Source organism: Nicotiana sylvestris, chromosome 4 (assembly GCF_000393655.2).
Source record: "Nicotiana sylvestris chromosome 4, ASM39365v2, whole genome shotgun sequence".
Classification (NCBI taxonomy): Eukaryota; Viridiplantae; Streptophyta; class Magnoliopsida; order Solanales; family Solanaceae; genus Nicotiana; species Nicotiana sylvestris.
This window is the reverse complement of record NC_091060.1, coordinates 62026664-62042218: the sequence shown is the minus strand read 5'-3', so window position 1 is coordinate 62042218 and position 15555 is coordinate 62026664. Positions and strand designations below refer to the sequence as shown.

Here is a 15555-nt window from a genome sequence, read left to right as displayed (position 1 = left end):
AGGCACATCGGATGGTTGTATCGGGGCTCACACCTCAGAAGGGTAGGAATGTACCGAATCTCAAAACGTCGCCTACGCATCCTGCAGTGAGGAAGAACTGCTTTATTCCCTAGTTACTTTTTCACTAACCTGTATGTAGACAACTGGCCAGGATTTTTGGAGGTTCTAACTCTACCCGGAGACCCCTAGACCTTAGTTGGGCTTCCGCCCCAAAGACGGCCTTGTCAGCAAGATTATTAGCAGAGCAACATACCCAGAGGAGGATCTGATGAGATCGTAGGACTTCTTCTATAGTCCAACGACGAGCGATGATCTGCTTCTAAGGGCACCGTCCCCTCGGGAAGACTGGGAAATGGCAGACTAAACCCCAATCGGGAACTATGTACCGGATCGAATGGTCCGAGAAGCCGCGCCCATGAAACAATGTATGTCTACACCAAGTAATAAAAGGATATCTTTTCAACGTCTTATTCTCCAAGCAAGGAAATCTCAAGTATATCCCTGACAGGGTCCAAACACGTCCTTAGATACTCAGAGACTTAACGTCAGTAATTCAACACTCGCACGACCCCAGGGTCAGAACTCCGGGCTCATAAAGCCCCTATAAGGAAACTCCGAGCTCACAAAAAGCGGTCTTCACGCTTAAATAAATTCGATGACTCGGAGACTGTCGATCATTTCCAATCGCCATGCGCTGGAAAACCCAAAACTGTAAGACCACTAGCGGGCAGACTCGGCGTAACCGGATCTATTCTACAAAAACTGTAAGACCTCAACAGGCATGACAAACTGTAAGACCTCAACATGCACGAATATCCCGATGTTTAGGCTGTACGTCGCATTTGTAAGAATCCCGAAAGGGCATACCCTCGGTGTAGACGCCTAAACTGTTACTCGGGATCAAAAATGGCTATGGCCAAACACATATGACTACGGTCAAAACGGCTGATACATCCATACTAACGCGACTCAAGGATGCACGACAGCCGCTAAACAAAAATTGCATGCCACTTCTTCGAATATACTTCGGAAAGAACCAGTTAAAACAGGCTTCCCTCAACAGGCAAAAAATGAGCTTCGACCATGTCAGCTCCAAATCATAAGGCTTCAACCTACTCACGAGCTATGAACCTTCCGAGGTGCTCAAAACATCGCCGACAATGACTTGAAATCGAGGTACTTCAGAAAGAACCGGTTAAAACTGGCTTCCCTCAACAGGAAAAACGAGCTCTGACCATGTCGGCTCTAAATCGCAAGAGCATCGATCTACTCAACCTATGAGCTATGAATGTTTCGAGGTGCTCAAAACATCACCGACAACGACTTGAAATCGAGGTTCTTCTAGAACCGCCGACTGATAAGGCAAAAATATCTCAAAATACCTTAACGAGCAAAAAATAAAGCCTACAAAAAAGCCCACAGGCAAAAACAGTGTAAGAGCCATTGTCGCCACCTAAGCAAGCTTTTGGGCCACATATTAAAAGGTCTATACGACCAAACAATGTAAGAGCCATTATCCCCAGCTAAAAAATTGACAACTTGAGGATTAAAATGAGCTCGAATAGTTAACTATGCAAGCCTCCGAGCCACATATTGAAAGGTCTCAATGATTGAAACAGCATAAGAGGCACTATCACTAGTCTGAAAACCAAAGGTACTTGAGGGTCAATTAAACCTCAAGTCACAACGCGACTCAGAGACTGGGCCTAAAATAGCTAAACCGCAGTATACCTAAGGGCACGGTATAAATGCCATCATCACCAGCCCAAACAAATGCAAAACTCGAGGGTATATTAAGCTCGAGTTGGATCTCGACTCGGAGACTGAACCCAAAGACGGTTAAAGCATGCAAGCCTAAGGGAAAATCTGGGATCGAATTGACCCAATTGAAACTCCAACGAGTAGAAATACAGAAGATACAAGTTGCGGGGTTCCCCCTCTTATTGCTACGTATTGACGACGAAGCGCAATCTCAGCCTGCGTCAGATAATGAAATCTATATATACGAAAAAAGAAGGCAGGGAATATTCGTTCCCCTTTTTCCCGGTTACTATAGCCCGACGGTCTCCTCCTCATCGTCCTCAGCATCAGACATCAGGAACTTGGTATCGAACTCCTCTCCTTTGGCTTGTTTGATCTCCCCCGAAAGATCAAAGCCTTTGGCGTAAATCTCCTTGAGGATTTCCCTTCGGGATCTACACCTCTCGTACTCCCTGCTATTGTTTGCATGATCGAGGGTCTTCTTCAGCTCAGCCTTAGCTGCGGCAGCGCTTCTTGAATGAGCCGCCATTTTCTACCCCGCCCCGATGTTATTCATTACAACCTTGGCCAGGACATTCACCACCTCGATTTTTGCCCTTGACAACTTGGATGAGAGTCCCGCAATCATCTTCGCCCGAGCAGAATCATTCGTACAGGCGGCCTGAATTTTTGCCTCAAGAACGGATGTCACATGCTGACCCCTCTATTTGGCCTCGGAATAGGCACTAACATGCGCTTGCAGCTCAGTGAATCATGTTTGGCTTTGCCAACCTCGCCCTAGAGTTATTCCAGCTCATCTGCCTTATCCTTCAACTGAAACGACAACACATCAAAGACAGCAGGACAAAAAAGGGAACACAGGCCAGCGCGAAATGAAAAATACCTATATCTCCAAGAGGGCTTCCCGGCCACGTTTTTGGTCCACCTCACGCCGTAAAGAAATGAGCTCGCTTTCCTTCGCTGCATAGAGAAGTTTGAGGGATTTTTCCCTATCTCGAGCCTCCCGCAATGGGGCCTCGCAATTAAGTAATTCGGCTTTGAGCCTATTAAAAGCCTGAGAAAGAAATCCAGGTGAATAAAAAGAAAAGAAAGGAGCGCAGGTCCAAAACATCCTTATTGCGGCTGAAACTCACCATAAGGCCAAAACGCTGAGCCTCGTCGAAGGCCGAAGCAACGTCCGATGGTGCACCAATCTAGGAAGCTTGTTGGTCGACCGAATTGCTTCCCCTTAACCGCTATGGAGAAGGTGCCTCACCACAAGCCTTCTCGCACCCCGGAGCACCTTTCCTTTTACCAGCGCTTCTTGATCCCGGGGCCAACAATCTCTCTTCTTCCTTCGGGGAACCAGTCTCGCCTCGAATGAACTCCTATCACCTGCGGCAGATGAATCAGCAAAAAGGAAGTCATCGCTAAAAAATGGGGGGGGGATGCCAGGCACCTACCATGATGTTTCGCCTCCCGTCTCCCTTTTGAAAGATCTCGCCACCGGTGCCTATCGTAAGTTCAGCAAGCTGCCAGTCTACGAGACCATTCGGCTTAATCAGGGACCTCGCCGGGCAACCAATGAGTTGCTATAAACAAAGAACAGGAAGACATCATTATGGGGCCAACCTTATATGAAGAAAAAGACAGTTCGAATAGAGCACATACGTGTGGAGTTCCATTTCTCAAGAAATGGTAAAAATTCTCCGGGGATAATGTCATCGTCCGGATTCGAACGAACTGACTCATCCATCTACAGTCCTCATCCTCCTCGTTGCCGATCGTAGGGGCTCGGGTGGACCTACGCTGAAGAGCAATCAGGTCCCGATAACGCAATGGCTGGTACAACCTTATGAGATGACTGAGGGTAAATTCTATCTCGGCCTTGTCAGCAAAATATCTCATCGACTGCACTATCCTCTAAAGAAAGGGATGGACCTGCGCCAACATTACTTGATATCTTCTACAGGAATCAAGCATGACCCGGTCCGGGGAACCCGGCGCAAGAACGTGGATATACACGCTCAAGAATCCCTCAACATATGTCATGACACTCTCCTCGGGGGAAGGTACTTGCAGAATCGCACCTTCCTCCCATCCACATTCTCCCCTGATCATCTCGAGGTTCTTCTCCTTCACCAATGAAATAATCCTCGATATATGCTCTCGATGGCCCGGAACATTTGGGAGGCTTCCCCGGTGTGACGGCCCTCTTCGAGGCAGAGCACCCCGAGCTTCTCTCTCACGGCATTAGGGGTGAGCCGCTAGCGCCAACCAAAGGTGGAACACAAGAGGGAATCCCCTTCGTCCAAGGATCAGGTGTCAAAGTAGCGGCCATGACTACGGCAGAATAAGGAGAAGAAGAGGAAGATCCAGGAAAAAAATTTTTGTTTACCGTGAAAATGGTAACAACAATTAAATTTGTAAATGGGATTCTAAAAATACGTGATCTATTCTCGAGCTAGTTGTTAGAGAAGATGATGCTAAGAACGTGAAAATTAATGATGAAATGCAAGCTAAAATGAGGTAGTAATCAAACCGAAGGGGCCTGTTGCCCCGATGCAGAATCGATCGATGGGGACCTCGGGGTCGAGATTCAAGTCGAGCTTGAGCTATTGGGGGCAGCCGAGAATGGGATAACAATTAAGGATATGATTAAGCAAAGCTCTTTATGACTGATATTAAGCAATACAGTGAAGAACAAGTAAGAGAACGATAGATATTAAAGTGGCCTCACGCCAGTGAGAACGAGCAAGTTAGAAAGAAAAGAGAGAGAGATATATTATTGCACTCGTGGAGAAATGGAGCAACATCAGTCCTTTATAAGGTAAGGTGAGTCCCCTTTATGTAGGAGGGGGACTTGGCTACAAGTATGTGGAGATTAATTACAAAGTATGGAGATGGGATGGCTTGAAGTGATGCCTCAACATAGGCTCTAGATAGGTCGACCCTGTCAGACTCAGTCGTGTGCCTTGGGAGCTTCCCCCTTGTCCTGGCTTCGGTCTCTATTTTCTCTAAGTCGGGCTTCGATGAGCCCCAAGGTCGGGAACTCGGTCGTGGCCTCCCATCCTCGGGGTCCCGAGGCATGCTTCCGAAATGACTTGACAGCGAGAAATCAAGTCTTCTGATTTTGTCGCATACAAATAGTCTTTGTGTTTCCCATAATGAAGTGATGGTTAATAATTCTAACTCTTGACTCCTCAAGCCTCTTTTGGCGATGCCATATTGATGATGCGACTCCTGGTGCAAGTTTTGTGGTAACCGTACATCCACGGGCTCGGGCTTTTTGCGACCTCATTCATTGCACTCCTAATTCTCGCTTCCCAAGGTGAAGGTACCGCCATCGGTTCGGTTTTCCATGGATGCATTGACTATGCCCGTCGGCCAATCTTCCAAAGCCTAGATGACTGTGTCATAACCCCCTATAAATGGGGGTGCCTTGGCTTTGCTTTTCCTATTCCAGTGCCTCTGTTGGTTTGCTTGCCTATTTCTTCTTATCATCTTCTTTCACCCTTGAACATCATGTAGGGGCTCATGACTTTTAGGATATTTGGAGGAGTTTCTTTAGACTGTGTCGTGGCCTTTTGTCGGGGATTCCCTTCATCGAGCATAACTGTGTTGTCCCGATATTGATGTGGCCATTAACATGTTCACTGTGGCTGTTGTTGTTGGCCCGAGGTGATGACGGATGGGGAATCGGTTTCCCCCTTATGTAGACAGCTGCTCAGATTATGCACCACTGCTCACTCTCCTCCCCAGGCCTGGTGTGGCACTTTATCCCTAGGGTTTTTTCTTTTGATAAAGTGGCACTACCAGCCGTCGAGGCTGGGCCCCGCCGAATTATCAACTTTTGGCTTCGGCTGGTCATATATAATTTCTCTGTCTCCTCTACGTCCCCTTCTTTTCCTCTTCTTCATCTTCTCTTACGGGAATCCCTCGGGGGATTGAGCTGGGAACCTATGGGAGGTGGAGGTCGAAGGAATCAACCTCAAGGATACGTGCTCAAGGTAGCGGCACTTGAGGATGCTGATATCGGAGATGGATCTTCAAGGGCAGATCGGGCACCCGGGTTTCATCACATGTACATCCTTCCGTTCCTCCACTTTAGGTGTAGACTCATGTATGCTTTTGTAATTGTATGTAACGACCCCTCGAGGGCTGCTTGTACACAAATTTTTATGAATAAGAATACACTTTACTGACTTTTCTTTCCTTACTTCTGTATGCTCTCATACCCTTCGAGGCCCTTTGAATGCCTTCTTTTATTTGTTGACTGCTGATATTGACTTGGGCGCAAGCGTTCTTTCCGATCCTCTACTTATCAACATGGCTCTTTTTCGAACCCATCGCCGTACTATGAACTAATCTTGGATTTATCTGATAGGCCCGGGATACCGAGGTCCTCTGAGTTGTATGGAGACAATGCGTCGAATTTCAGATCCTTCAGGAATGTTATCCTGAACGAAGGTCAGCTTCGGGTACCCGGGGGTCCTTTTTGATCTTGATGTAGATAACCCTTTCTTAAAGCATATAGGATAGACTTCTGCTGAGGAGTTGCCTGTACTCAGGCGTTGCCTCGGACCCTCGTGGAGCTTTTGTGATTGGAGCTTCCGGTGCTTATTCCTCTCTTTCAGAAGAGGGGAACCATAAGACCAGGTACCTACCTCGCGTTGAGTGATAGTGTCGAAAGCTTCCTGAAGTCCGACTTCTTCGGGTCAGGGGTCCTCAAGATAGAATGCTATATCAAGCTTGGAGATAATATGGACGACTCCTCGAGTCTTGACTTCTCGTTAAACGATGCTATCTGGATCGAGTATCGACCCGTCAATCTATATCGAGGTTGTCGGCTTCCCGGGGCTCGCCTCAGGTAGACGAGTCGTCGCTACCTCTCATATATATGTGGGGCGGCTTCGGCTTCTTCATAAGACCTCACTATTTTATATAGCTTCCCTTTCCGATTTGGCATAGGGTTCTCCATTTCTTCAGGTGCCAAAAATATTGGCGCACGTCCTTGCTCTGATCTGTTAGTTTTTCCACAGTCATGATGAGCACTTCGGGGCCGGTCCGTTAGGAAGTAGGGAGTGCTGCTCCCAATGCCCAGGATCCGTTAGGGTTCATTCCGAAGACTGTTTCTTCGATAAATAAGGAACATTTGGAGATGCTGAGGAGATACTGCACGTGGAGGAGGGGATAATATTGCAGGTGCTTTCCCCAGATGAGAGTATTACGGACTCTAGTGTTGGATTCTTGAGTGTATACCTATACCCTTTTGCATTTGGCCCCCCTGATAAGGTTGTGCTAGATTTTTGCTTAAAGTATCGGGTTACTCTGGCGCAGATACATCCGTCGTTTTGGCGAGTGGTGCTGATGATTATGTTCTTTGCAAATAAAGTTGGGCTCGAATTCACGCTTGATCACCTCGTTAGGCAATACCGGCCCTTCCATCATCGAGGTCTGCTAACTCTGAGGTGTTGTTTGTCCACTCACTTTGTTGTTGACGAAGAAGAAGACGGGGATCAAGAGTGGTCCAGTTGGTTTATCCGGGTCCGGACGACTAACATTATCCTTGCGGGGCTTTTGCCATTTCCCGAAGGGTGGAATCATGCACGTGAGTGGGGCGTCTGGTGCGTTTTAAGATTTTGCCAATAACAAAAGTTAGTTGAGTAATAATTTTGTCTCCCTTGTTGCAGCAACTTTGTGGATGCCGGGCGAAGTCCCTGACCTGCCCGGCTGGGTTCGGAGGCTAGTGACCCATTTGACCTGCGACGAGCGTAGGTGGTGGGTTGTATTTCGTACCAGATGGGGAGTGAAATACCAAGGTATGTGCGTATGTCTCTTTTGCCTTGGCCTTCGTATATTCGAGGTAACATTTTCCCCTTTCATTTGTACTAGATTCGCCATTTGCAGATATCGCGCGGTTCCTTGGGATGAGGCAGTTCTCTTCCGAAGAGGGGAAGGAGTCGTCGGCCTCCAAGCCGAGGGACGATGGCGATAAGGGGGATCGGCACCCGCGGTGTGATAGAGCTTTTAGTGGCGCTAGGTGGGCTCGTATCTTTGTTGAGAGGGAATCGTTTGAGCCTGATGTTTCCGGAGTATCAGATTCCTAGGCGACGGTTCCTCCGAGTGAATATACCCCGCCTGAGGTTGGTTCTCCTGGGGCCGGAGAGGCAGGATCAATAGGAGTGTGTTCTTTTGTAGAGGAAGTTTGTCGGCTTCTCTTCGAGGTGAGCTTAGGCGTGTTTTTTCCTATATGTCGCGCCCTCCTCCCTTTATTGAGTTTTCCTTGTGCAGGCCTATGATAGGCTTATGTCTGAGCTGCTCTGTCAAGGGGCCAGGCTCAAGAAAATCCTAAACGAGGGGGAGTGCCTTAGGCTCCTTAGTGAGGAGAAGGAGGCTGAGTTGGTGCATTAGTGATATGAGGTGTATCGGAGCACAAACTATGAGAGCTATTTGATGGAGTAGGTAACTTCTTGTAGTACGTGCCTCGCTCCTTTCAAACCTCAGGGCTAACCCCTTTTGTTATATTAGCTGCAGAAAAGGGCGGAGGCCTTGGAGTACCTCAAAGGCGACGTCAACCACATTAGAGTTACTTGTGGGGAGCTAAGGGCTCAAGTGCAGGCTCGAGATTTGGAGGAGATAAGTGCCTCGGCCAAGGTCCCTGCCTTCGAGGTCCAACTACGCTTGACTCATGACAACACCAAAGTTCAAGTGGGTATGATTGGGAAACTTGAATCTGACCTTTCGAAGGTCAGAGCTAAGATAATTGACGCTCAGGCTAAAGTAGCACTAAGTCGAAACAAGGCTGATCCGTAGATGGCGATTCGTATGAAGGATGTTGTTGATGCCCAAGCTGAGCTGAAGTGAGCCCTCAACCGGAAGAAGAGGATCGAGGAATATGTTCAATGCAGATCTCGAAGAGAGGTACTCGAGGAGGTCGGTGCAAGGGGCTTTGTTCTCTCGAAGGAATTGGCTTGAGCAAGGGTGGACGAGCGTGATGCTCGGTCACTTTTCGTTGACATCGCAGAGGATGAATTTGACAAGCTGTAGCCCTTTAATGCGGAGTGTAGATTTTGCCGTTTTGTTGCTTTGTATCTGATATATGCAAAGCATGCGTGTAGATGGAGAATGCGCCTTTTTGCGCATGTAATATATAGGAAGAAACTTGAAGATTTATTTCTTCTGAACCTCTTTTCTGTTATTGCTTTCGAACGGGCAGGCTAGTTTTGGTGTTTGGCGGGATCATCATAGGTCAAGAACTGATTGGACAGGACCGGGGGTTCTTAATTATGATCCTTGACATGAGCAGGTACTGGGGCCTCCGTGCTTGGCCCGACTGTTTCAGCTTAGTCTCCGAGTCGGGCTTCGACTCGAGCCTTCTTGCCCTTGAATCTTTTATCCTCGTGTGAGCAGGTAGTAATTGTTCTTATCTCTTGCCCTTGGGCATTTTCCGTTTCAACTATTTAGGGTCCAGTCTCCGAGTCGTATTGTGACTCGAGCTTCAGTTGACCCTAAAGCTCTTTCCTGCCTGCATGGGCGGATGATGACGACCTTTTGTCCTTTGAGTCATAGTGACCTTACAGGGCGTAGCCTGGAGACTCCCTCGTCTTTCGATGGTGGCATTTACGTCGTGCCCTTAGGCATACTGCAGTTTAGCTATTACGGGCCCAGTCTCCGAGTCGCATTGCGACTCGACCTTTAATGGACCCTCAAGTAACTTTTGTTTTCAGACTGGCGATAGTGCCTCTTAGGCTGTTTCGGTCATTGAGACCTTTCAATATGCGGCCCGGAGGCTTGCATAGTTAACTATTTTGGATTTGGTCTCCGAATTGGGTTACGATTTGAGCTCATTTTAATCCTCAAGTTGTCAATTTTCTAGCTGGCGACAATGGCTCTTACGCTGTTTGGTCGTAGAGACCTTTTACTATGTGGCACGAAGGCTTGCTTAGCTGGCGATAATGGCTCGTATGTTGTTTTTGCCCGTGGGCATTTTTGTAGGCTTTTTTTTTCGCTCGTTAAGGTCTTTTGAGATATTTTTGCCTGACCTGTCGTCGGTTCTAGAAGAACCTTGATTTGAAGTCATTGTCGGTGATGTTTTGAGCACCTTAGAAGAATTATAGCTCGTAGGTCGAGTAGATCGACACTCTTGTGATTTGGAGCTGAAATGGTCGGAGCTCATTTTTTGCCTGTTGAGGGAAGCCTGTTTTAACTGGTTCTTTCCGAAGTATATTCAAAGTAGTGGCCTGCGATTTTAGCGACAGTCGGGCGTCCCCGAGTCGCGATTTTTTGGTTGAATCAGCCGTTTTGACCGTAGTCATGCGCGTTTGGCCATAGCCATTTTTTGATCCCGAGTGATAGTTTAGGCATCTACACCGACGGTATGCCTTTTAGGGATTCTTACAAATGCGACGTATAGCCTAAATTTTGGGATTTTCATGCCTGTTGAGGTCTTACAATTTGTCATGCATGTTGAGGTCTTATAGTTTGTCATGCCCGTTGAGGTCTTACAGTTTGTGTAATGTAGAATAGATCTGGTTACGTCGAGGCTGTCTGCTAGGGGTCTTATAGTTTTGGGTTTTCAAACATATGGCAATTAATGTCAGTCTCTGAGTCATCAAGTTTGTTTAAGCTTGAAGAACGCTTCTCGTGAGCTCGAAGTTACCTTGTGGGGGCTTCATGAGCCCAGAGTTCCGACCCTGGGATCGTGCAGGTGTAGAATTGCTGATGCTAAGTCTTCGAGTATCTCGGGACGCATTCGGCGGAGAGGCCCTTGCCGCGAGTATGCTTAAATCCCCTTTTCTGAAGTATGAAATGCCGAAAAGATATTCTTTATTGATTGGCATAAATATATGTTGTAAATACATGTTGTCTCATTGTTGTGAGCTCGGCCCACATAGGTACGACTCTTTGGACAATCTAGTTTGTTACATGGTTCCCTTGTGAAACTCAATCTGTTATTTTCGGTCCTTCCAAGGGAATGGTTCCCTTAAGAGAAGATCATCGCTTATCGTCCGATTGTAGAAGAGGGCATGTGATCTTGTCAAATCCTGCTGGCGGGACCCTCTTTGGGGGTACGCTGCTCTGCTAGTAATCTTGCTGGCAGGACCCTCTTTGGGTTTGAAGTCTGATCGAGGGAAGAGAGCACGACGGGCCCTGCTAAGGCCTTGGATATCCGGGTGGAGTAAGATCTTCCGAATGCCCCGGCTGATTGCCTGAATACAGGTTAGTGAAAAAAATAATAAAGGAGCGAAATAGTTCTTCCTCACCGCTGGATGTGTAGGCGACATTTCAAGGTTTGGTATGTTTCTGCCATTCCGAGGTGCGAGCCCTAATACAGCCTTCTACTGTATTCAACCATGCTTGGCCGAATACATGGTTTGGCATACCCTCCGATCCCTTTGAGGGCGGAGGCATTGACACCGGCGATGCCTTATGTGGTGAGGAAGTTTCTCTCGTGGCGTGTTACCCCTTGCCGCCTTATTTTAATCACGCCCTTTGCGTGGGATTTCATATTTTTGGAAAAGTGGGGTTGACGTTGTCTCCGAGTGGTGTGTCGGTGGCCGTCTAAATAGGACGTATGTGCCTTCTCTGATGGTGCGGAGCTCGGCGTCCCAGTCCGAGCTCAGATGGGTTGTGTCAAGATAATGGTTTTCATAGCGATCGTCATCTGGAATCTATTGGGGATTCGAGATGCGAAAGCGATTCAATCCATTGGTATGGACCGCTCATTTGATTTTGGTCTGACATTGTTGGTGTACTTGATCGAATCTCCTAAATTAATGAACAAACATTTTATTGAAAATAGATAAACGGGGGGGGGAGGGTTACCAATGTGTTACTGTGAGACCAAGGCAAGGTCTTGGTGTCCTTTTTCTCTGGGTGTAAGGGTGCCCTCTGGAGTATTTCCTAGACCCATCTTTCCCCGGCGACGAGAACTTTCACTCTACATTTTATAGATCTTTAAAGGGTGTCGCCGCCCCTTTACTGTCGTGGCAATATGTCATGGCTTGTCAACTTCATTCTTCCCAATCTCCTTCCTCCCTTGGAGCTGGATTCGAGCTTGACCGCTCGATGGTACTCGGTGGTGATTTTTATTGAATAGCACGGTTGTCATTCTTTTGATTCGGTGGCCATTTTTGACTTTGTGGCCGCGCGCGCCCCTACGGTTCCTGCGCCGGGCTATGGTTCTTTTGAAGGGGTCTTTGTCGAATAGGTATGAATCGCCTGCCATTCTTGTTTTTGCTTAAGGTGATCACGATGTTCGGTAAAGCAATTCTAAAATCGTACTCAACTGGGCGGGGTTCCCCTATCGGCTGTGCCTTGTCGAATCTGGTTCCACTAGAGATTTCTCGGGGATGTTTCCCTCGAGCTATTTCTCTATCGTTGCGAGGTAGCTTTCATCTTGTGTCATTCCTTCCATTCACATAGCATGGATGGTACCTCTATCTATTTGTCGGGAGTCTACTTAGATATACCGAACGCGATGAGGTTCCCAGACGGTTGTCCACGGCCCCGATTCGTGGCTGGTGTCGGGTATGGGCATTCAACCATATCTCGGTTGTGTATCTGATCAAGCATCATTTGAAATGTCCTAGAGTCGTCGAGCATGATTCGTTTAAGCTTCAGGTGAAGGCCTATGTTGCCTAATAATCCGAAACCGGGAGCGATCTCATTCGTTCTATCAGGGAATAAGGTGCGGCTTCCCGTGGTGCTTCATTTTTTCTTGATTCGGCCTCAGGTGTATCGGGCCCTCTCACCACTGCTTTTGTGGCATTGGCACGTGCTTCTGCGGAGGAACACGCTGGTATGGTAAGCGAGTTTGTGAGGTCAGGTGCAGGCGGTGGCGCTGCGTCATGGTTTCTTTCAAGAGAGTTTCCTTGAACTTCTTCAATGAGACGGGCTCGAACTCATCATCTTGGAGGTCGCTGCCTTTGAATGAGCACGTGTAAGTGGTGATGTGCTCGTAGGGATTTGAGGTCCTGTCTCACCTAGGGAGTTTCGGCGTTCCGGATTTCCTTGAAGCGGGCTTCAGGACCGCTTCCTCAGAGGATGATTGTCGTATGAACTTCCATGAACCTGACTCGATCTTTCTGAAGAGATCCCCAAGCATCCTTGTTGCGGCGGGGTTGGTTATCGATCCGTTGTTCTTTGATCTCTCGGGTACTCGTTCACCATAGGGAGATGTTTCCGGCGCTACTGTGCTGGGGGTCTCCAGGTGACTTTGCAGCTGAGCGATAGCCTACTGCTATGCCTGCAATATTTTTAAAATACCCCAAAGACTAACTTCCTGTTCTTTTTGGACCAGAGTTTTTTTAGCTTCCTGTTGGTCGATATGTTGTATGCTACCATTAGTGCACGAGGCTTCGTCGAGCTGTTGCGTGCCTTGAGAGCCCGCGTCCGCTTGAATCAATCCAGATGTGTTATCGTGGTTTTGCGGCGTCGTACCAGCCACTGGAACAGCCACACCGTTTCCGTCGTGATTTTCAGGGTAGTCATTCTCGACTTTGCTTACCGAGCCAGACATTTTAACCTGAAATCAATGGATCTTGGACAAGAAAAAGTGTGAAAGATAATGTGTGTTTGTGTAATGAAACCAGCAAGAAAATAATCACTATTATTTTATCCCCACGGTCGGCGCCAAACTATTTACCGTGAAAATAGTAACAACAATTAAATTTGTAAATGGGATTCTAAAAATATGTGATCTATTCTCGAGCTAGTTGTTAGAGCAGATGATGCTAAGAACGTGAAGTTTAACGATGAAGTGAAAGATAAAACGAGGCAGTAATCAAACCGAAGGGGCCTATTGCCCGGATACAGAACCGGTTGATGGGGACCTCGAGGTCGAGATTCAAGTCGAGCTCGAGCTATCGGGGGCAGCCAGGAATGGACCTCGGGAGATCCCTGACGTCGTAAATATCGGTTCGGAGGAGCTACTGATTCAATCTCGGGACATGGCGAGTCTTGGGGCCCCCGGTTCGTCCTACGAAAAGGCTCCTAAGGGCCGATACTAGAACACAAAAAAAAAAGAGAGAGAAAGAAGAAAGAAGGGCCGAAAGAATAAAAGTTCCATTCATACATTGACAAAAAGCAAAAACGTCTTTATACTATTCATTTCCCAGGAGTGGGAACACATGAAGCAAAAAAGAAGGCATACAAAAAGGGCTCGGAGACTACTCCTCGCCACTATCGTCTTCACCCCCATTAGGGGCAATCAAGAGCACCAGTCTTCCCTCCATTGCACGAGCCTCCTCCAGGTCGGCAGACTGCTCGAAACCTCTGGCCTCGAGTTCTTCCAGGATCTCCCTCTTTGCCTCCGCTTTGGCATGTTCGACAGCTCAGATCAGCTTCTGCTCGACCGCCAGGGATATGTCACGAACCATTGTATGCGTTGTGGCCACATCCTCCTTATAAGTGGCATCATCTCATTCGGCCTCAGACTTAGCCACGACTAAAGTAACAATCTCCCAACGACTGTCTGAGAGAAGATCACGGGATGCCGCCAATTCCCCAGCCTCAATCTCATTTCGCTCTTTTAGCCCGGAGATCTCCACTTCTAACTGACTAATCTGCGAGCTACTCTGCTCGACCTACGATGAAGGGAAAGTTGATGAATATATGAATCCAGAACATGTGTGAATACAGAGTAAAAGGGCGAGTATGGGCAAGGCAGAGTACCTGAGCAGCAAGAGCGGCCTTCTCTCGGAGCGCTGTCTCCAAAGAGGTCCGAAGCTCCCTCGACTCTTTATCTCCCTGGGCACCACGAGCCTCCAAGTACTGTAGCTTCGAAGCGATGTTATTACGCTCCTTCTCGTGGCAAAAAGGTTCCCCATGAAGCCGAAGAATGGCATAATCATACATCTCTTTACACTGCGGCACAATGAGAAAGTTAAGAAAGACGGCGAATAATGCCCGAGAACAAAAATAAACGCACAAGGAAAAGTTGTCACCTGCTACATGGACTTCTCTGCTGCTTTAATGGCGTCAGAGACGTCGAGATCAGCCCTATCGATTACGCTATCAAAAATATTGGCAATGAAGTCTCACCCTCTGAGAGGAGTCCCAACTGTGGCGCCGATCATTCTTTCGGCATCCCTCAGTTCTCTTGATGAGACCAGAAAGTTCTGAATGAAATCATTCGGGTTGTCGATTTCTCCAAATAGCAACCCACGTTCCTGGAAGGCCCCGAACTTCGATCTCTCTGGACCGATGATCCTCCTAGCAGAAGCTTTACCGAATCTGGCTGCACGATTCGAAGCTAAATCAGCGTCCTCTTCGAGGACCCCCGGCTCATTAGCCCTGCCGGAGTCAGCCATTCCAGACTCAGCAGCCTCCGACCGGGGCGCCTGTAAATCTCTCACGCTAGATCTTGTTCTCCTCCTTAACAGACTACCATCATCGTCCTCCCTCTCGACATCGGGGTTCAACCTAGAGGTTGGGGCAGTAGTTTCATCAGGACGAGTAGTGACTACCCTACTTTTCCTTTTCTTGTTCGTATCAGGCTCCAAGGCCTCCACTTCATCATCAGAGGGCGGCCACATCTGCATATTCTTGCCGAGACCTGCACTAGTACAAAACCACGATACATTTTCGCTAAGGGCTAGGAAGAAAACACAGAATGCGAAGCGCAGGCGGCGAAGAAACCTCACCGTGATTCTTGGCCACCCAACGCTCCTTAGCCAGGACGGTCCAAGATCGAACGTGGTACGAGAACTTCTCGTCTAAACGCCTGATCCATCCCAGCAAATATGGGACCACCTTCGGATGCTAGGATGCGGCTTCAGAAAGCACGAAGAGGTTATTATGATGAAGGAA

General features: G+C 47.9%; 1 protein-coding gene across 1 annotated transcript; it reads right to left on the bottom strand.

Annotated features, from left to right (window-relative positions):
• Positions 1-2544: 2544 nt before the first annotated feature.
• On the bottom strand, positions 2545-15287 carry LOC138889601 (uncharacterized). The gene is made up of 7 exons (XM_070172932.1): positions 14856-15287; positions 14419-14610; positions 14202-14330; positions 13025-13270; positions 3204-3332; positions 2687-2815; positions 2545-2574 (listed from the first exon to the last, which is right to left on the bottom strand). The coding sequence occupies exons 1-7, from the start codon at positions 15285-15287 to the stop codon at positions 2545-2547; spliced, it is 1287 nt and encodes a 428-aa protein (XP_070029033.1).
• Between the last annotated feature and the right edge of the window lie 268 nt (positions 15288-15555).